This window comes from Ictidomys tridecemlineatus, chromosome 2, assembly GCF_052094955.1.
Source record: "Ictidomys tridecemlineatus isolate mIctTri1 chromosome 2, mIctTri1.hap1, whole genome shotgun sequence".
NCBI lineage: Eukaryota > Metazoa > Chordata > Mammalia > Rodentia > Sciuridae > Ictidomys > Ictidomys tridecemlineatus.
The window spans coordinates 12230630-12251322 of record NC_135478.1 but is presented as its reverse complement, the minus strand read 5'-3'; the positions used below and the strand labels follow the sequence as shown (position 1 = coordinate 12251322).

The window sequence follows — 20693 nt, the reverse complement described above, 5'->3', positions numbered from 1 at the left end:
TTGGGACCCAGGAATCTTAGAGCCTAGGGTTGGGGTGAGGAGGCCTGCGGGCAGGATGAAGACGGCGTCCAAGGGGTGGTGGGTCTGGCGATGGTTGCCAGGGTGATGAGGGAAGGGTTGATAGTTGACCGGAACGGGTAGCGGTTGTCTGGGTGATTGGAGGGGCCCAGGCAAAAGTTGACGGGAGGTCTGAGAGAGTTGCCGGGGCGACCCGGGTCCGCTGACGGTTGCCAGGGTAACTAAAAGGCGCTGTCTTCCGCCTTCTAGGTTGAGGGCGGGGAGGGAGGCGAGGTCTTCTAAAGGAAGCGATCGCGTTGATTGGGCAAAGTTCTGGCCAGTGAGCCATTACAATCTCGAGGCTCAGTGGATGCCCGCCTCCCCAAGCCCGCGCCAATCAAGGTGCGTCCTTTCTGCGGCCGGGGCTGGACGTGCGCAGCACTTTGGGCGGGAGCAGAGACCCCCCCCCCCCCCCAGAGCTCCGCTGGGGCTCCTCCGGGACTTGGACTCTCTCTCTCCCGCTTCTAAATCGTGCCTCTAGACCATTTTCTGTCATTCACTCGCCATCCATTCATTCATTCACTCACTCATCTGTTGGTGCCACCAATTGTACACCTCTAACCTCCCATCGGAGACAACCGAACACTGGCAGCCGGGTGTGTTCAGGCACCTTTGGAATGTGGAACTGGTGGGCACTGACCGGGAGGGAGGGAGAGAAGTCGGCCTGGAGGAGGCGATCCTGGAGCTGAACCTTGCAAAAAAGAAAAAGTGCTCCGACCTACGGAAGGCTCCCACGCACGGGTGATTTATCATTTCCGTGAGACTGGAAGGAAAGTTTGGAATAGAAAGACGTAGGATTGCAAAGGACTTCCAGTGCCAGCAAGAGAAGATCTTGAACAAACCTGCCTATCTAGAATATGACTTGGGGGCTGGGGAGGAGGCTGGACCAGAGGGGAAAGACGGGGTGGGGATCCTGGAAGGAGGATTGGTATATTTCAAGCAGTAGAGAATGATACTCCAGTCTAGGAACTGAGGGGGTGGGGTGGGGGAAAGCAAATATGCAGGGAAGGCACAAAGGCAAGTTTGGGTCATGTTCAAGGGATCTGGACCCTTGGGACAGATATAACATCAGTGTTTGATAGGGGAGAGAGACATTGAAGCTGGGAGAGTGACTAAAGTCTCCTCCAAACAGTGGAGATTGAGACTGAGCCCTGGGGTCCCCAACATCTAAGGGAAAGGCATAAGAGAGAGGCCACAGAAGTAGGAAGCAAACTGAGCATGTGTGGCACCCCAGCAGTGGAGGAGAGGGGAGTGGCAAGGAGCAGCAACATAGTTCAGTGCTTCAAAAGCTGCTGAGAGGGGCTGAGGATGTGGCTCAAGCGGTAGCGCTCTCACGTGGCATGCAAGCAGCCCAGGTTCTATCCTCAGCACCACATACAAAGATGTTGTGTCCACTGAGAAATAAATAAATAAATAAAGCTGCTGAGAAATCAACTGTGAGGAGCTGGGGCTGGGGCTCAGTGGTAGAGCACATGTCTAGCATGTGTGAGGCACTGGGTTCAATCCTCAGCACCACATATAAATAAATAAATAAAATAAAGGTCCATCAACATCTAAAAAAAAATTTTTAAAAAAAGAAATCAACTGTGAGGACTGAACCACGCAAACTGACCCCTGATGATCTAGGAGAGCTAAATTTCCCCCCAAATCAGGAGGGAAAAAAGCTGGGGATGAGTGAGGTTCAGCAGGGAGGGGGAGGGGAAGATTGGGGTAAGAGTTCAGGGAACTGACACATTCAATTGGGTATTTGAGGCAAGTTTACTACAGGGGCCATCCTTGTAGTAAATCAGTGGGGTGGGCAGCAGTTGGGGAAACCAACAGGGATTCATGCAGCACCCTGGGGCAAACACCTATGGAGATCCATTATCATGGCTGGGTGCTCCTGCCCAGGCAACTGGAAGAAAAACAGCCTAGAGAGAAGGTAATGGGGACAGGATCTTTGGTCAAGGAATACAGCCAGCTGAAATGACCCTGCAAGGAGGGATCCAAGAGGACCAATGTCCCTTTCTCCGTTTATTTTTTTCCTCCCAACTTCATCTTCTGTCAGTGCCTCTGACTGTCCAAATACATCCAGAGCTAGAGGACAAGAACATCTTCAGAGAGCGTAGAGTGAAGCTGGGAGTGGTGGCGCAGGCCTGTAATCCCAGTGGCTGGGGAGGCTGCGGGAGGAGGATCTCAGGTTCAAAGCCAGCCTCAGCAAAAGTGAGGTGCTAAGCAAACTTGGTCTCTAAATGAAATACAAAATAGGGCTGAGGACGTGGCTCAGTGGTTGAGCGTCCCCTGAGTTCAATCCCCTGTACTAAAAAAAAAAAAAAAAGCATAGAGTGGGGTGGAGAAGGAAAGAATGGAGTTGGGGTGCTGCAGAGCAGGGAGAGGGGAGAGGAGTTGGGGCTGAGTAGATGTTTGGTGAACGTTGACTGTGGGCTTATTTTATCATGAAGGAGACCTCAGACTATGGCCAAGGGAGGAGGTAATGACAATCCCATGGAAGAAACTCCCCTTCTCTGAAGTAGAAAGGAGGAAAAGATTAGGTGGCCAGGGAGACCAGGGTAAGTAGTTAAGAGACGTCAGGGTGTCATGGTTCAGAATTGAGCACAAGGAAATGGGGTTCAGGGAAGGCCATGGGCATGGAAGGTCAGTTATGGTCTGAAGCCCAGGGCCTGAGGAGACTGGCCTCCACCCCCAGAAGAGGTGGGAATGACCTTTCCTCTTCCATCCAAAGCCGCAGAGCTAGTAGGTGCTCAAGTGAATTGAATTCGCTTCTTTCCACTTCTTTTTCTTCCCCGTTAACTCTCACATCCCCTCCCTGGGAAAGCCCCTCGAGCCCCCATCTCTTCCTCTGACTTAGCCGCTACTCTAAGGAGAGCTGGATATATCTGTGTCCAGACAGAGAGGTCTAGGGATGGGGTAGAAGTCTGGTTTCGGGCACATTCAGGTCCCAACTCCTAATTCATGAATTCCACTGACAGTAATTAGGGTTAGGGGTGCGCCTGAGTGATAGAGTATTTGCCTAACATGTGTGAGACCCTGGATTTGATCCCAGCACTGCCCAAAAAAAAAGAAAAGAAGAAAGAAAGAAAGAAAAAGAAAAGAAAAGAAAGGCAATTATTTTCCCCTGGGCATCAAGCTCTGTGTTAGACATCTAGCATGGAACAAGACAGATGCCCACAGAGCTCACAATTTGATGGGGAAGCCAGACAGGATCACACAGAGGGGTTGGCTCCCTGGGAGACAGGAAGGCAGAGCTTTCCGAGTGATTATAAATGAATCAGATCAGCTTCCCCTGCTAAAATCCTCCAGAGGTTTCCACTTGGGGTAGATTCCCAGACCTTTTGGCCCCTCAGGACTCAACTCACCAATTTCCCTGACCTCTCACCTCTTGCTCGCTCTTCACCTTCTTCTCGCTCTGTCGCCCTCACTACTCCTCTCCTCCACTGTCTTCTTCCTCCTGTAGGATTTTGCACCTGCTGTTTCCTCTGCCTGGAACACCCTTCCCTGGCTCTTTGTCTTGCCAGCTCCTCTCCTCTTGGCTATAATATTCCATCCTTAGTGAGGCCTGTCCTGACTCCCCACACCAAAACCACTCCCTCCCTCCCTCCAGTCACACTTAACCATTTCATCTTGATAATTCCGATTTCTTTGCCTTCTCGTTTCTTGTCCACCTCCTGTTAGGAGAACAGGCTCTGTCTTGGGTCACCTCGATCTAACATAGGGCCTAACACTAAGTAATAACTCAATAAATGTTTACCATGCCCGTGATTCCAGCTACTCGGGAGGTTGAGGTAGGAAGGTGGCAAGTTTGAGGTTAGACCCTGAAACTTAATGAGACTCTGTCTCACAGTAAAAATTATAAGGGGCTGGGGATGTAGGGCAGTGGTAGAGTGTTTCCTAGCATGTGCAAAGCTCCAAATTCACTCCTAGTCTTGATAATAATAATAATAATGAAGAAAATGTCCAATGACTGAATAAAAGTGAGAAGAACTGGAGAGTGAGAGTGAATGGACAGGTAAAAATGGCCTTTGGGAACAGGAGCAGTGTGTGTGGTTGTAAGAACAGCCAGTACAAGGTGGGGGAGGCTGAGAGGCAGGATGGTAAAGCTGACCGGGTGTAGAAAGGCTGTGCTGCTCTGGGCAGAGGGGAGCATCAGAGGGTCCCAGGAAGGCATTTCCAGTGGGCCTGGCTGGGTTCCACAGCCTCTGGGGTTCAGCCTCCGAGCCTCACCCCTGTTGGATCCTGTTGGGCTCCCATGGCCCACTGCCTGGGCGTGAGGATCTAACCACAGCTTCCGCACAGCGTCGGGGGGTGCAGGGGGTGCAGCGGGTGTTTACAGTCCCAGGAGGGGAGGCCCAGGGCACGTTCTCAGGTTCTCGGTCAGCATGCCGGCGTCTGTGTCTTGGCCTGGCCCCAGGTTGTGCATCCCCAGGGACTGAGCTCACTGAGAAGAAATGTAGTCCCCAGCCAAAGCAGCCAGCCTAGGCAGGGACAGGACGGGGGGCTCAAGCCCATCCCCGCATCAGGAACTGAGCAGCACAGGCTTGCAACGCCTGGGAATAGTTGCTCTGACTGTCCTGTCCCCTACAGATCTGAACACCTTGGGCCAGTCCTATACTATGTGACTGGAAGGCAGCAGCGGGAACCTGGAGCCAAGTGGGACCCCCACCTTCTGCTGAGTGGGTGCTTTGCAGATGTGCTTTTTTCCTTTAGTGCCCACTCCCCAAGTATCCTTAGGCCTGTGTTTTCACCATGACTGTTGCATCTCCCTGCTGCATGAGCAGGGTCACAGACTCTGGTCTTCTTGTCTAGTAAAATGTGTATTCAAGTTCCTTGGTTGCTTCTTGTGACAGGGAGCTCAGTGCCTCCTTGAGCATGCATTCCAAGAGACAGTTCTTTCTCAGAAGGATCAGGAGAGAAGCTGGACTTCCCTGGGGGTTTTAGTTTTGCCCCCTCCAGCCACAGAACCTTCTCTGGATCCCATGACCCCCAGAAAGGTACTGAAGAGAGGGGTTTGAACCCTCTGCAGCAACTCTTCTGGTAACTTCCTTAGTTACTGGAGTCTACCCTATTACCTGTAGTTAGAGGAGGCTGTGATCCTCATCCTCCATCTGGCCCCCCTGGAGACCGCAGTTTCCCAGGTGGGCAACAGAGCAGGACACAGACACCTAGAGCACCTTTTAGACAAAACTAAGTCAAGAGAGGGTAGGTGCTGAGAGCTCAGGGAGCAGAGAGGCTCTGATGGGGGTAGGAAGGGGTTCCCGGAGTGGGACCCTTGAAGAAGAAATAGGAGGTCACCAGGTACAGGAATGGAAAAGGGGGTGGTAAGTATGAAAAATAGCACAACATTCCCTACAAGTAGAAAAAACTTTTTTTTTTTTTTTTTTTGGTCTTGGGGATCTAACCCAGAGGCACTTTACCACTAGGCTACATTTTTGCCTTTTGTTTTGTTTTGATCTTGATACAGGGTCTCACTAAGTTGCTTAGGGCCTAAGTTGCTGAGGCTGCTTTGGACATGTGATCCTCCTGCCTGATCCTCCAGAGTTGAGTTGCTGGGATTATAGGCATGTCTTTTCTTTTCTTTTTTTTTTTTTTTTCCCCCTGAGACAGGCTCTTGTAAAGACTGACCTTGAACTTGAACTTGTGATCATCCTGTCTCAGCCTCCTGAGAAACCGGGATTATAGGCATGTGCCACCTTGTCCAGCTGAAAAGTGCATTTTTAAAGAGAACACATTTGTTGTCAGTTCCTGCTTGGGGTGGAAGTCAAAGGGCCCTTTGGTCCCAGGCAGGGGGAAAAAGCTGGGTAAAGGCCAAGGAAGTAGAGGCATGCCAAGTGAAGATGGGAGGATGGAGTGGTTATGAGGGGCTAAAGAGGGGCAGGCCCAGCCAGCGGAGCCTGAAAGCCAGGCTAGGGGGACTTGAATTTCTTCCTGGGATGAAGGGTACAGGGAGGGACTTGAGCTGGGCCTGCCCCATGGGCCAGTTGACTCAGCACCCTCGCTGTGAGTCAGTGTGCCCCTTCTTGCGCAACTCTCTTTTTTGTCTTTTTCTCTGCCCAAACTCTACCCTCCCCCCACTGCTTCCCCATTCTACCTCTGCAGTCCATGTGGCCTGGAGTTCACTCAAACCCAAGTTCAAACCTTAACTCTTGGGCTGGGGTACAGTTCAGCTGTAGAGCACTTGCCTAGCATGTGCTAGGCCCTGGGTTCCATCCCCAGAATTGTAAAAAAACAAAAGCAACAAACAAACACCCACCTCAGCTATTCTTCTAAGCCTCTGGCAAATCAAATCACCACTCTTCTACACATTATGCAGCTGCGCCCAGGAGATGGGCAGGGATCACCCCTCCCAGATGAGGGTTCACCTGTAAAATGGGAGTGACAGGGCATCCTCAGCTCCTAACTGTGGGGCTGTGCTACCTGCCAGTCTAGGCAGGACTAGAGCTGGGGGGTCAGTTCGGAAGCCAGTCTCTGGTTAGTCATTCAACTTCACCTTTACCTCCTCAGGCCGCTTCTCTCTTTTTTTAATGTCCCTTCTATGCCTCCTTCCCCTTTCCTCTTCTACTTTTTAAAAATCATCCAAAGGAAGCCAGGTGCAGTAGTGGGCACCTGTAGTACCCAGAACTTGAGAAGCTGAGACAGGAAAGTCACTTGAGTCCAGTAGACCAACCAGGGCGACATAGTGAACTCCCATCTCACAAAAGAAAATCCTCTGGGGCGGGGGGGTGGGGGGGTGCTTCAGTGGTAAAACTCTTGCCTCACAAGTGAGAGAAGCCCTGGGTTCTAGGTTCTATCCCCAGCACCACATATACACCCAAAGGAACAAAGCACTGATCCATGCTACAACATGGATAGACCTCAAAAAGCATGATGCTTAGTAAGAGAAGCCAGACATAGAATGTGACATCTCATATGAGTCCATTTATATGAAATGTCCAGAACAAGCAAATCTGTAAACACAGAAAGCAAATTAGTAGAAAGGAAAATGGTGAGTGACGACTGCCAGTGGGAATGGGGTTACTTTTGGGGTGATGGAAGACAGAGGTGATGGTTGCCCAACACTGTGAATGCACTAAATGTCACTCAGTTATACACTTTAAAATGGTTAATGCTGATGCTGGCAGGTGGTGCACTTCCGTAATCCCAGTGATTCAGGAGGCTGAGACAGAAGGATTGTGCGTTTGAAGCCAGCCTGGGCAACCTAGCCAGACCTGTCTCAAAATAAAAATATAAAAAGAATGGGAGCTCAGTGGTAAAGTTCACCTGGGTTCAATTCCCAGTACTAGGAAAAAAAAAAAAGAAATGAAAATCAGGGCTGAGTGTAGATCAGAGGTTCTGTGTTTGCCTAGCATGTGCCAGTCTTTGGATTTTTTTAAATAAATATATTTTTATAACTTTATTTCATTTATTTATTTTTTATATGGTGCTGAGGATTGAACCCAGGGCCTTACCCATGCTAGGCAAGCACTCTACCACTGAGCTACAGCCCCAGCTCCTTTGGATTCTATACACAGTACTCCAAGTGAAGCAAAACAAAGAAAATCATCTCTAATGCCAAAAACAGTGGGCGAGAGTTTAATGGGCATCAGGATATCCACACAGTCTACGAATCTCCCGACAGGATAATTGTTTATTATAAAGGAGGATGGAGCTGTGCTGCTCTACTCCACTTATTCTGGAAGATGAGGTAGGAGGATCCAAAGTTTGAGGCCAGCTTGGGCAACTTGATGAGACCTTGTCTCAAAATAAAAAGGGCTGGAGATGTAGCGCAGCCGTAGTGCATTTGCCTAGCATGTGCAAGGCCCTGGGTTCAACCCTTAGTGCCATCAAAAAAACAGAAGGATGGTATGGGAGGGGCTGGGGTTGTGGCTCCGTGGCAGAGCGCTCGCCTAGCATGCATGGGGCACTAAGTTCAGTCCTCAGCACCACATACAAAAATGAAATAAAGATATTGTGTCCACCACCTGTGGGAGACCAACCTCACCGTGACTGAGTTAACTCCCCTGCTGGGCGATGTAGCCTCAGGCACCCATGCTGCTAGACTGCCCTGCTCTTCTAGGGGTCAAGTGATTGTGTCTTTGGTGGAGCTATGCTCACCAGTTTTTTGGTAATATAACGCCTTGCCCTGTTTAGGGTAGAATGTTCCATGGAAGTGCCTTGTGTGTGTCCCCATCTATTACTATGCCCTTGGGTGTAGCCTACTTAGATGTCAGTCAACCTGCTGACAGTGGACATCATGAAGATAGACTCAGCCCCCTGAAACCTGACCCCTTGCCTCATTTGAATGGCTTCTCCTCAATAAAAGGGTTCAGTACGTGTTCCCTTCCTCTCTCTTTCTGCCAACCTTTAAGGTCAAAGGAGCCGGCACAGCGACCCCAAAGAAAAAGGTATTTGGGTCTCTTGTGTGGTTATTTTGTGCAGCCCAGTTAGCCCAGTTTACCTGGAGTGACCCCTGAGCCTTTTAGTTGCAAACAGAAACCCGGCAACCAGCTACAACTAAAAAATAAATATTTTTAAAAAATATTTATTTATTTATTTTGGTTTTAGGTAGACACAATATCTTATTTTTATGTGGTGCTGAGAATCGAACCCAGTGCCTCACGCATGCCAGGTGAGCACGCTACCACTGGAGCCACATCCCCAGCCCCCCAAAATAAATATTTTTAAAAAACCAAAAAACAAAAGTATGAGATGGGGGAAAAATGGCACCTTCACAGTAGGAAAACTTGGCCAACTTTGCCCAAGTGATCAAGGTGAACATCACCAGTGTTGGGAACCAATGTCAGGTATACTTCTGTGGTTCCTGCCAAAGATGCATAACCTGAATTTTTAGGAGGAACCAGGATGTCATTCAGCTGAGGGACATCCTTCGAAACAACTCATCTCACTTTCAAAAAAAAAAAAAATGTCAAAGTTAGGAAAGACAAAGCAAGGCAGAGGAACTCAATCAGAGTGAAGGAGACCACGAAACATGATGATGAGACCCACTACATGACCTGGGAACAGATCCTGAATCGGCAAAGAAAGATGGGTGAAGGATACTGTTGAGGCAACCAGCAAAACTTTGAATCTGGACTGCAGGCGAAAAACTGGAGTAGTTTACAAAGGAGAATGCCCTTGTCATCAGGAAACACAGTGAAATCCTCTGGGGCAAAGGAACGTCAGGCCTGCAGCTTGCTTTGTAACAGTTCAACCAAAGAACACTGTGTATGTGTGTGTGTGTGTGTGTGTGTGTGTGTGTGTGTGTGTGTGTTAATAAGACCAGTGTGGTAAAGCATGATTGGTTCACAAATCTGGACAAAGGCTCATGGAAGTTGTGCTGTTCTACAATTTTCTGTTTAAAATTATTTAATAATAAATAAATACATGATTTCAAAAGAAGTTGAAAAGAATGTCCAAAGTTTTCTGGGGCACCCATGTGACTATATCCTACTCAGATAACCCTCCTACGCTCACCCCAGCATTCGGTTGCTTTGGGGTAACCCCTAGGCTCTTTAAAATCAGTGCCTCAACCCCACTTCTGCCCCCAATCAACCCATTCCTCTGTTTAGCAGTCTCATTACCAAGCCAGAATCCAGAGGGTCTGTCTGTTCTCTCTCCCCTCCTCCTGAGCCCTGGCCTGCCCACTCTTCCTCCTCTGGGTGCAGCCCAGTCCCTCTGCTGGGATGTTTTCCCTCCAGCTCCTCCTTTAGGGTTAAACCTCTAGATTCTCCTCTGGGAAACCCTTCCCAGGAGAGCAAGGTGCAGCTTTAGGTCCTAGAACAGAACAGGACACAGAGCTAGAGCCTTATCCACACTAGTTAATATACGGTTGAACAAGTAAGTAACCCTCCCATAGCCATAGACAGCTCTCGCCAACCCCTCCATGTGCCCTTTCCAGATTCTGTGGCTCTTTCTGAACCATCTCTGATATCTTAGTGCTGGGGATGCCTGTATCTGTCTGTCTTTATTTCTTTTCTCTAAGAATTCAAAAATACATTCAAAAATAACATTTTTACAACAGCCAAAACCTTTAGCCAAAAACCCAGATCTGCAGTCCCATAAGTTTAACAAAATGGCCCACATTTAGTTATCTTGATTACTGAAGAAAATATGGTAAGTAGATAAGCAACTGGGAGAGTTTTCCCTTCTGGGTATTTCAAAGCTTTGCCCTTGATTATTATTTTTTATTTCATCTTTTCCAAAACATACAATTGTTCCAATTTGAAAGAAAGCTTATAGATTTTTGCATTAAATATTGGTGAGGCATGCTAAGATTTAAGAACTCCCAACAACAAGAATCAGAAAATGACCCACAATTAAATAAAAAAATGGTCCTAGCAGGGTGCAGTGGCCTACACCTGTAATCCCAGCAATTTGGGAGGCTGAGACAGGTGGATTGCAAGTTCAAGGCCAACTTCAGCAATTTAGTAAGACCCGAAGCAATTTACAGAGATCCTATCTCAACATAAAAAACTAAAAGGGCTGGGAGTATAGCTCAATGGTACTTCTGCCCCTAAAAGTTTTACTATGCAGTGGAATCTGGTATTCAACATCAATAAAGCTTTTGAATTATACATTTTAATAACATGATATTTTTTTCACAAATGCAGTACCTCATCAAATATCTGGTAAATACACTGCAATTACAATTAGGGTTGGGAGACCAAGTTTCAGAAATAATTGGTATTCACTTAAGATAACATTGTGCCTGGCACAGTAGTGCAGGCCTGTAATCCCAGTGGCTCAAGAGTCTGGGGCAGGAGTTTCGTGAATTTAAAGCCAGCTTCAGCAAAATCGAGGTGCTAAGCAACTCAGGGAGGCCCTGTCTCTAAATAAAATACAAAATAGGGCTGGGGATGTGGCTCAGTGGTGGAGTGCTTGAGTTCAATCCTGGGTGGGTGGGGGGGGACATGGCAAGACAAGTCTCAGGCATGAAGAAGACTAGGAGTGCAGTCTGTTGGAAGTTTCAGGCATGATCAAGACTAGGAGTGCAGTCTGTTGGTTCCCACTGTGTCTGGCTCCCCTCTGCCCTTACTTGGGACTCCCCCAGGACTGGGCTTGTACTCTCTTAGGGTCCCATTCTTATCACAGAGACAGAGGAGGCTGCAGGAAGCCTTTGGAGGAAGACTGATTTTGGGAAAGGCAGTTGGTTACCCTGAGCAAAACAGGCTGAGTGGCAAGGCTGGGAGGTGGGCAGGGCCTGTAAGAGATGGGAAAGAGGGGCCTGGGTTGACTCTGGAAATCCACACATGGTAGTAAGAGGAAGGCGGTGCTTTCTGGATGGGCTGATGGTAATTTTAAAGGGTGCACACGCAAGTGCTTGAGACTCCAGTGCAAGTCTCCAGGGTCCGATACTACAAATGTTGCCCCAGGCTCTCCGCCTGGCAGGGCTTGAGTTTCAGGTTTTTGAGTGCCTCGTTCTTTCGTGTTCCTTTGAAGTTTTGCATAGGTCTGCATTTGTGCTATGGTGGCTGCGTGTTCATGAACTTCTCAGGACCTCAGTTTGGGGGGTTTCTGGGGAATCTGTGGGTGTCCTCAGCTCTGGGTGTGCCCTCGGCTCTGGTTTTGCATTGGAAGATACGGGTAGGGGTGTTCACGAACTGCGTGTGACTGTCACTGCAGGTTCGCCGCGCATCTCTCCGCGTGGCCGGCTTAAGTTTCCTAGGGTCCCTAGGTCCCAGGCTCTGCGGCGGGAGGTTGGACAGGGACCCCGGGAGGCCGGGCGGGGGGCGGGGGCGCGCAGGGACAGCCCCGGGGCGGGGCGAGCCGCCGAAGGTTGGGGGCGGGGCGGCCGGCCGCCTCACTTCGGCGAAGTTGGCGGCGCGGAGGCTGGCCCGGGACGCGCCCGGAGCCCAGTGAGGGAGGGAGGAGGGAGGGTCGCGGCCGGCCGCCATGGGGCCGGGGGCCCGGGGCCGCCGCCGCCGCCGTCGTCTGATGTCCCTGCCATCGCCACCATCTCCTGTGCGCGCGCTGCCCCTGCTGCTGCTGCTAGCAGGGCCGGGGGCTGCAGGTGAGGGGCTCCGGACCTGGCGGGCGGGACAGGAACGCGGGGGAGGGGGAGTGCAAGAACTTCCCAAGTCTGGGGCTGGGGGATCCTGGGAGTCAGAGAGCAAAGCCAAGGTAGGGGTGTAGGAGCTGGATTACGTGCCAGTCCTGGGGGATGGCGGGGTACGGGCACTCAGAATGAGGGGCAGGGCGCCAGAGGAATAGAGACCCTTGAGCAATTGAGGCTGGAGATGAAGGGACCCAGGGATCTGGAGCTGGAGGTGAGGGGATCAGGGACTCGAGATGGGGGGGTACCAAGAATCCGGTGTTCGCCTCATATCATCCCTGCTTGCAGTCCTGATAGGTTACCACTGGGGCCGAAGTACCCCGAGGCCGAGGACCCCTCTCACAAAAGCCCCAGCCCTCAACACCCCGGGCGGGCCGGGCCGGGCTTGGCGGGGGGCGGGGAGGGGGCGCGAAGTTCTCGGAGCTCTGAACTCGGAGAAAACTTCCCAGGCCGGAGCGCAGCAAAACCCGGAGCCGGAGTGGGAGCTGGAGCCACAGCAGCGCCCGCGCCCCCTCCCTCGCCTGCGGCCCCACTCCCAGTTCTGGGAGCCTTGATCCTGCAGACCCCGGACCCCGCCTCTGTGCGGGGAGGGGAAGGGGAGAGGGCCCACGTGCTCCTCTCGCGCTTCAGCTCCCCCTTCGGCGGCCCGAGCCCCTCCCCAGCGGGCCAGGGCCCCCCGCCCCTCCTCCTCTCCTCTCTCCCCTCCCCCGCTCGGGACAATGGCTGCGCCGTCTAGACACCCCCTCCCCCCGGCCGGCCTCGCGCTTTCTTTGCCAGACAAAGCGGGACAGGCTACAGGGCCTGAACGGGGGCTGCTGGGGCGCCCCCCACCCCCTCCCCAGGAGTCCTGGTCGGCGGGGGAGGGGCCCGGCGGAAGGCCCGGCAAGGGGTCTCAAGACGCCACTGTGGGGGTCAGCGCAGTGGCCGGGTGGGGGTTTCTGGAGGGTATGGCCTCACTGTACCATCCCAGGGCCCAACTGGGCAGGAGAAGCCGCCCCGCAGGACCGGCACACTCATGGTCTGTCACACACTTTGCAGGCACACACAGCTCTGGGTCACACACTTATGGAGATGCAAACGTGCATGCACACAGACCCAGTACATGTAGATGTGAACACTTGGTGCACACAAGATACACCCAGATGCACAGTTCACACGTCGACATGCCTGGACACACAAATATGATCACACATGCCATTCCTAGCCCAAGCCTGGCACACATACCCTGTCTGCACACACTCGCATACCCACAGATACAGACTCAAGAACATGCCTACTCCCCACTCACACGTGCAGAGAAGCACATCCAACCGCTACATAGACACACCCATGTACAGTTGTATCCCAGTTCAGGCAGGCACATGTGTGGCTCACATGGCGCACAGCACAGCAGTGTATGGGTTTGGGGAGGAAATGGCTCATGTCACACAGCCACCAGTGTAGTTTACAAATACCCACAGTCTGGGTGACAGTGCCCTGAATTTGTCATGTTGACCATTCTTTTTTGGGGGATGGGTGCTGGAGATTGAACTCAGGGCACTTGACCACTGAGCCACATCCCCAGCCCTATTTTGTATTTTATTTAGAGACAGGGTCTCACTGAGTTAGTGCCTCGCCATTGCTGAGGCTGGCTTTGAACTCACGGATCCTCCTGCCTCAGCTTCCTGAGCTGCTGGGATCACAGGCGTGTGCCACACCACCTAACCTGGCTCCATTCTCATTCTTATTCTGTTACTGTCTCTCCCTATCTCTGTCTTTGTCCTCTTTCTCCTCTCTGTGTATTCCTACTTCTAATTTCTTCGTTTATGTCTCCCTGTTTCTGTTTTTCTCCAAATCCCTTGCTCTTTCCATCTGTCTTTGACACACACACACACACACACACACACACACACAGTGGCTCACACCTGCTTGTACACATTCAATTCTCCACTAGCTCTGTCTCAGCCACACCCCTGACCCATCTGAAAGGACAGTTAGACTTTGCCACACCCAAGAGGGACACAGCCCTCAGGGATGGGGACTCCGGACAGGGCAGCACTTGTCATTTGCCAGCTGCCCCTCCCTACAACACACACCCTATCCCTGTGACACCTGTAGTTGGCTCTCCTTGTAACCTTCACTCACTCCTGAGTACGTGCCTTGGCCCCTCTTCCAAGAGCTAACACAGAGACCTCCTAGCTGGAATAGGTGCTCATCATCAGGCGAAGGGAGACCCTGAGACCCAAGAGTCCCTGACCTCCATTATCCTTAGACCTGGACGTGAAGTCACATGCTCTCTAACCTTCAGCACACTCACTTCCTGACTCTGCACTCCCCTTTCTGCACATCTTAGTTCTGGCAGCTTCCTGAGCCCCCACATCTGGCACAAGCCAGTCCCTCCTTCTTCCCGCCCCTGCCTTGTGGTTCCCAGGGCTAGAGCTGGCAGGGACAGCTGCAGCCTTAACAGCTGGGGCCAGGGCGGGGGCCGTGGGAACCGTAGGTAGGGGGCCTCCCTGCACCCACAGAGACACCCCCAGCCCAGTGCAGCTGTTGCCTGGCAGAGGAAGGGAGGGGGTCTGTCATTCGGATTGGGGTTCTTGGGCACCCAGCTGACCCCCCACCTTCCTTTGCCCCCCGCAGCCCCCCCTTGCCTGGACGGAAGCCCGTGCGCAAATGGAGGTCGTTGCACCCAGCTGCCCTCCCGGGAGGCTGCCTGCCTGTGAGTGCCTGGCACAGCGCCATCAGTGGGCCTTGCGTGGGAAGGGAGTCTTCTTCCTCTGCCTCTGTGTTCCCCGCGGGTGCTTGTACCACTTCCTACATGTGTGTGGCTTGGGCAACCTCTTTGTGTTGACCCATTGGAAACTGAGCAGGGTTAAAAGCAGGGGCTCTGGAGTCTGCCTGGGCTGGATTCAAATCCCACATCATGTTGCTCACTGGTTGGGAATTAAACCCTTTAAATCTCAGTGTCCTGATCTGGAAAATGGGCCTAGTAACCCCGACTTCATGGAGGTCTAGGCCTCTTGAGGTCACATCTGAAGGCTCTTAATGAAGGCAGCTCTTAATTAACAAACTTTCAGGGTCCAAACTATAGGGATTTAGTAGTAGTGAGGACATCATTCATTAGCTACCATATCTCAAAACTTTAGTAGTGGGGGGCACAGGAGGCCTATAATGCAGTTGTGCTGTATGACCTTTGTCTAGGCACTTCCCCTCTCTGAACCTTACTGCATTTGTGAATAGGAATGCTTCTCCCTGGCTTGTGACTGTGAAGAAGCCCAAGTATTTAGTTCTTCCCTAATAACAAGGAAAAGCAGGGGGTTGGAGGAGCAGAGTTGTGGCTGAGAAAGAGCTGAGCAGAGAGTCAGAGCTGGGTTTGAATTCTGGGCTCTGGGACACCTTGAGCAAACACTCGGAGCTTTCTCAGCCTCAGTTTTTGCATCTGAAAAATGGGGCAATAATAGCTCTCCCTTTATGGGATTGACTGTGAGGCGTATCATAGGATATGCTCAGGGTACAGCAAGTAATAAATAAATACTCATAAATAATAATGATAGGAAATAATGCTCAAGGTTATAGGGAAAGGCTTGGCTCCTTTTATAACAGGTAATAGCAGTTCACCCAGTAGCCATTAATGGATTCATTAAGGTATTAATTTATTCAACAGAATGTGTGTCAGGCTCAAGCTCCGTGGGTCTAGGGCGATTTTAGACCCAGAAGAGCCTCTTCGAAGTTCATCGCACTTACTTTAGCTAGAACCCCACTTAGGTTTACCTCTTTGGGGATGCTAAAGCTGGCTGGTGGGGGGGCGTTACTGGGGCTGAGTGTCTGCGATGGTGGGGCTAGGGGAAAGTGTGATCTTACCTGGAACCACTTTGGAGCTTAAGCCCCGGGGCTCGGACGCCTGCGCATTGGAACTCCAAGCCTGGAATACTGCCGACAGGTGAATGCGCCCGAGGCTGCCCCGCCCCTCGACAGGTGAATCACCGGCACACTTGGCCTCCCGGAGCCCGGATCGCCCGGAGTGGAGCGGGCTCAGTCTCCAGAGCAAGGCTGTAGGGGAACCATTTCCTATACCCCCCCCCCCCAATTCCTCAGCAATCACAAGGTCTCAAATATTCCTGTCCTTTTGGGATACCTCAAACTGTCCCTCTCCCTATAGATCCCCGAGTTACCTCCCCAAAGTAGGATTCAAGCCCTCGTCCTTATCGCCTAATCCTCGCCTCCCCCGCTTTCCCAGCAGGCCGGTCCCCCCCCAAGCCCGCGCTCCCCCCTCGATCTCCCCCAAAGCTCAGGCCGGGGGCGGGGCGCGGGCTGGGGCTGGAACCGGCCCGACCGGTCGGCGGGGGCGCGGGCGTAGAGCGTGGGAACCCGCCCGGGGCGTAGGGAGGGGGCCGCGCGGGCCGCGCCCTGCCTGGCGGTGGGACCCGCCGTCCAAGGCGCCCGGCAAGCGCGCCCCCTCCCGGCGCGCGATCGCGTTCGTCGTGGTCTCCCTGCGGGCTTTTGGGGAGGGGGCTGAGGGCTGTACCCTCCGCTCTTAACGCCACCCGCGCCCTTGCCGGCTGTGCCCCGACTTGTTTCCCTGGGGGCCGGGGTGGGGGGACATTGTGGTGACGCTAAGAACTGAGTCACCTGCTTGAGTTCGGTCCCAGGCGTCTGGGACAAGCCCGGGGGAGGGAACCGGCGAAAGTAGCAGGGGAGGGATGGGGCGGGCACAGGGAGAGCACGGGGTGGAACGGGCCGGGACACTGCCTAGACAGCCTGGACCCTCTGGCTTGCCAAGCCCCTCCCTCAGAATCCTTTCTCCGAGGGTCCCCTGGAAGTTTCCAAACTCAAGACCAATCCTCTCTCCCTTTCTCATTTCCCTTACACTCAAGGCTGCCTTTGTGGGCTTGGGGAGGGGTCTGCAGACTGAAGGGTCTTCCCCAACTTGAGGGTGGAGGTCCCCTTCCACAAAGCCCAACCCTTCTGCATGGGAGAAAGTTTGTATGAATCCTGGAGAAAGGAGTTGAGGATTTATGGGAGTCTATCCGCCTGTCCATGTGAGTGAGAGTTGCCCATATCCGCGGGGGAGGCTGCGGCTTGGTGTTTGTGTGTGTCAGGCCAATATGTCCAGTTGGCTGTCCTTCTGTATGTGTATCTGTGGTTTCTGTGTCTGTCTGGGTGTGCCTTGCTAGTTGTCTCTCAGAATCTGAGACCCATCATTTGCTATTCCCTCTGCCTGAAATGCTCTTCCCTACACAACCCTTTGGATTCTTTTCATCTTTAGTCTGTGAAAATAGAATACCCTTTCTCTCTTTCCCATTATTCCTTCTACTTAGCCTGTGTAAGAGTTTTCTGTGGCTGTTGTAACAAATTACCACAAACTGGGTGGCTTGAAACAACAGAAATGTAGTCTCTGGAAGTTCTGGGGGCCAGAAGTCTGATATTAGGTGCTGGCAGGGCCAACAAGGGGAGAAATCTTCGCTGCTTCTTTCAGCCTCTGATTGCCCCAAGCGTTCCTTGACTTGTGGCTGCCTCACCGGTTCTCTGCTTTGTCTGCACATGACCTTCTCTCTCCCTCCCAACTCTCTATAGTCTTTCTCTTATAAGGACACTTGTTATTGGATTTAGCACCCCCACCCCCCATAATCCAGGATGATCTCATCTGACATCCTTCATGGAATCACTTCTGAAAAGACTCTTTTTTTAAACAAGGTCAGAGTCGCAGGTTCTGGGACATGGACGTGTCTTTTTGGGAGCCATCACTCAACTCACCACAACTTTCGTAGCCTTCCTGGCTCACCTACACGCTGCCAGCATGTAGTACATGTAGTATGTCAGTTTGTTACTTGTCTGTGTACTCTTTGCCTAATCTGTCTGCTGTTGAGTATCAAGAGAGGAAGAACCACTTTTATTGTTTGCTTCTGTGTTTACAACTTAGCAAATAGTAGGTACTCCGCAAATATTCATTGCAGGAATGAATGAGCGTGGTCAGGTGGAGTCAGGAGGCTGAGGCAGGCTTGAGGATCACAAGTTCAGGGCCAGCCTCAGCAACTTAATGAAACCTTATTTCAAAGTAAAATATTTTGAAAAGGCTAGGAATATAGCTTAGAGGTAGGGTGCCCCTGGGTTCAATTTCCAGTACTAAAAAAGAAAGAAAAGAGTGAATGAGTGGGTGGAGTGTGCTGGTCTGTTTTGCCTGTCATATGTATCTTTGTACCTGCATCGACCTTGCCCAGTAGTGCCCCCAAAACACTGTCTCTGCCACAGGTGCCCACCAGGCTGGGTGGGTGAGCGGTGCCAGCTGGAAGACCCCTGCCACTCAGGTCCCTGTGCTGGTCGTGGTGTCTGCCAGAGCTCCGTGGTGGCAGGCACTGCCCGGTTCTCCTGCCGATGCCCCCGTGGCTTCCGAGGTGAGAGGGGGCATTCTGGAGGGGAGCCCAAGGCAAGCAAGGGTGTGATCGGTCCCAAGCTCACCCTCTCCTGGTTCCTCCAGGCCCAGACTGCTCCCTGCCGGACCCCTGTCTCAGCAGCCCTTGTGCCCATGGTGCCCGCTGCTCGGTGGGGTCTGATGGCCGCTTCATCTGCTCTTGCCCACCTGGCTACCAGGGCCGCAGCTGCCGAAGTGACATTGATGAGTGCCGGGTGGGTGGGCCTTGCCGCCATGGTGGCACCTGCCTTAACACTCCTGGCTCCTTCCACTGCCAGTGCCCAAATGGCTACACAGGGCCACTGTGCGAGAACCCCACGGTGCCCTGTGCTCCTTCACCATGCCGTAATGGGGGCACCTGTAGGCAGAATGGCGATCTCACCTATGACTGTGCCTGCCTTCCTGGTGAGTGAGTGGTACTCAGGGGAGGCGGCGTGGGTGGGGATAGCAGGTCAGCCTCTCAGTGACCATTCTTGCCCTCTCCTCCTGTCCTAGGGTTTGAGGGCCAGAACTGTGAAGTGAACGTGGATGACTGTCCAGGACACCGCTGTCTAAACGGGGGGACTTGTGTGGATGGCGTCAACACCTACAACTGCCAGTGCCCGCCTGAGTGGACAGGTGAGCACCAGGACTGAGGGAGCTGGGTGGCAGACCTTGGGTTGGCACATACCAGGTGGCTATACTGGTGCATCTGTGTGCCACAGGCCAATTCTGCACAGAAGACGTGGATGAGTGTCAGCTGCAGCCCAATGCCTGCCACAATGGGGGCACCTGCTTCAACACCTTGGGAGGCCACAGCTGTGTGTGTGTCAATGGCTGGACAGGAGAGAGCTGCAGTCAGAACATCGATGACTGTGCCACAGCCGTCTGCTTCCATGGGGCCACCTGCCATGACCGGGTGGCTTCCTTCTACTGCGCCTGCCCCATGGGCAAGACTGGTAAGTGGTCATTTGCTCTGTAGGCAGCAGAGAACCACTGAAGGCTCTGAGTGGGGTCAAGACAGACTCTGATTTGAGTGTTAGAAAGATCATGCTGGGGGACTTGGGATATAGCTCATTTGGTAAAGTGCTTGGCTTGCATGTACAAGCCAATGGTTCAATCCCCAGCACCACCAAAAAAAAGAAAGAAAGAAAGATCATGCTGGGGCCAGGTGTAGTGGTGCATGCCTGTGATCCCAACTACTTGGCTGAGGCAGAATAATTGCAAATTGGAGCAAGGCCAGCTTGGGCAACTTTATGATACCCTATTTCAAAATAAAAAGGTCAGTGATGTTACTCAGTGGTAAAACCCCTGGGTTCAATCTCCAGTATGAGAAAAGAAAAAAAAAAAATAAGAAAGACTAGTCTGGAGCTGGGACTGGGAATGTAGCTCAGGGACAGAGTATGATGAACTTGGCATGTGCCTGGGTTCCATCCCCAGCACCTAGGAAGGAGGGAGGGAGGGAGGGAGGCGGGGAGGGAGGACATGCTGGAGGATGGCTTTGGGGTGAAGGGTGAGCTTGGGAGAGGCCTGGGAGGAGGCTGGCACACTGTCCAAGGCAGAAACCATTGGGATAGGAAGGTGTGGTGTTTGGGAGGAGGCTTAGAAATGGAGGGAGGGTATGCCTCCTGGTAAGCAAGACTTAAGGGTAGGACACTTTTCTAATCAGAAAAATGTGTAGATTTTTTTTTTAAATTTCTTTTCTCAGTTGTAGTTGGACCCAATATCTTTATTTATTTTATGTGGTGCTGAGGATCCAACCCAGTGCCTCACACATATGAGGTCGGGCGCTCTACCACTAGGCTACAGCCCCAGCCTGACGCTGTAGATTTTTAAACAATATGTTTGTAACTTTTTAAAAATAGTCTGGGGACAAAAGATTAATACACAAATAATAGTCAAATTATTAATTATTAATTTGTGTATTAATTATTAATACACAAATACACAATCTTGATGGTATGAAGGATCAACTTTTCTTATGTTTGAAATTTTTCATACTAAATAGATTTTTTTTTTAAAGAGAGAGTGAGAGAGAGAGAATTTTAATATTTATTTTTCAGTTATCGGCAGACACAACATCTTTGTTTGTATGTGGTGCTGAGGATCGAACCCGGGTTGCACGCATGCCAGGCGAGCGCACTACCGCTTGAGCCACATCCCCAGCCCTAGATTTTTTTTTTTTTTAAAAAAAGCTACTTAAGGGGCTGGGGTTGTAGCTCAGTGGTAGAGTCCTTGCCTCAC

General features: G+C 51.8%; 1 protein-coding gene across 1 annotated transcript in view; it reads left to right on the top strand.

Annotated features, from left to right (window-relative positions):
• Positions 1-11842: 11842 nt before the first annotated feature.
• The window catches only part of Notch3 (notch receptor 3), a 35890-nt gene continuing 27039 nt past the window's right edge, over positions 11843-20693 (top strand). The window contains exons 1-6 of the mRNA XM_021731430.3: positions 11843-12040; positions 14702-14780; positions 18311-18453; positions 18537-18875; positions 18966-19088; positions 19175-19408. Of these exons, the coding sequence (XP_021587105.3) occupies positions 11923-12040; positions 14702-14780; positions 18311-18453; positions 18537-18875; positions 18966-19088; positions 19175-19408 (1036 nt within the window). The 5' untranslated portion in view covers positions 11843-11922. The remainder of the gene's footprint in view (positions 12041-14701; positions 14781-18310; positions 18454-18536; positions 18876-18965; positions 19089-19174; positions 19409-20693) is intronic.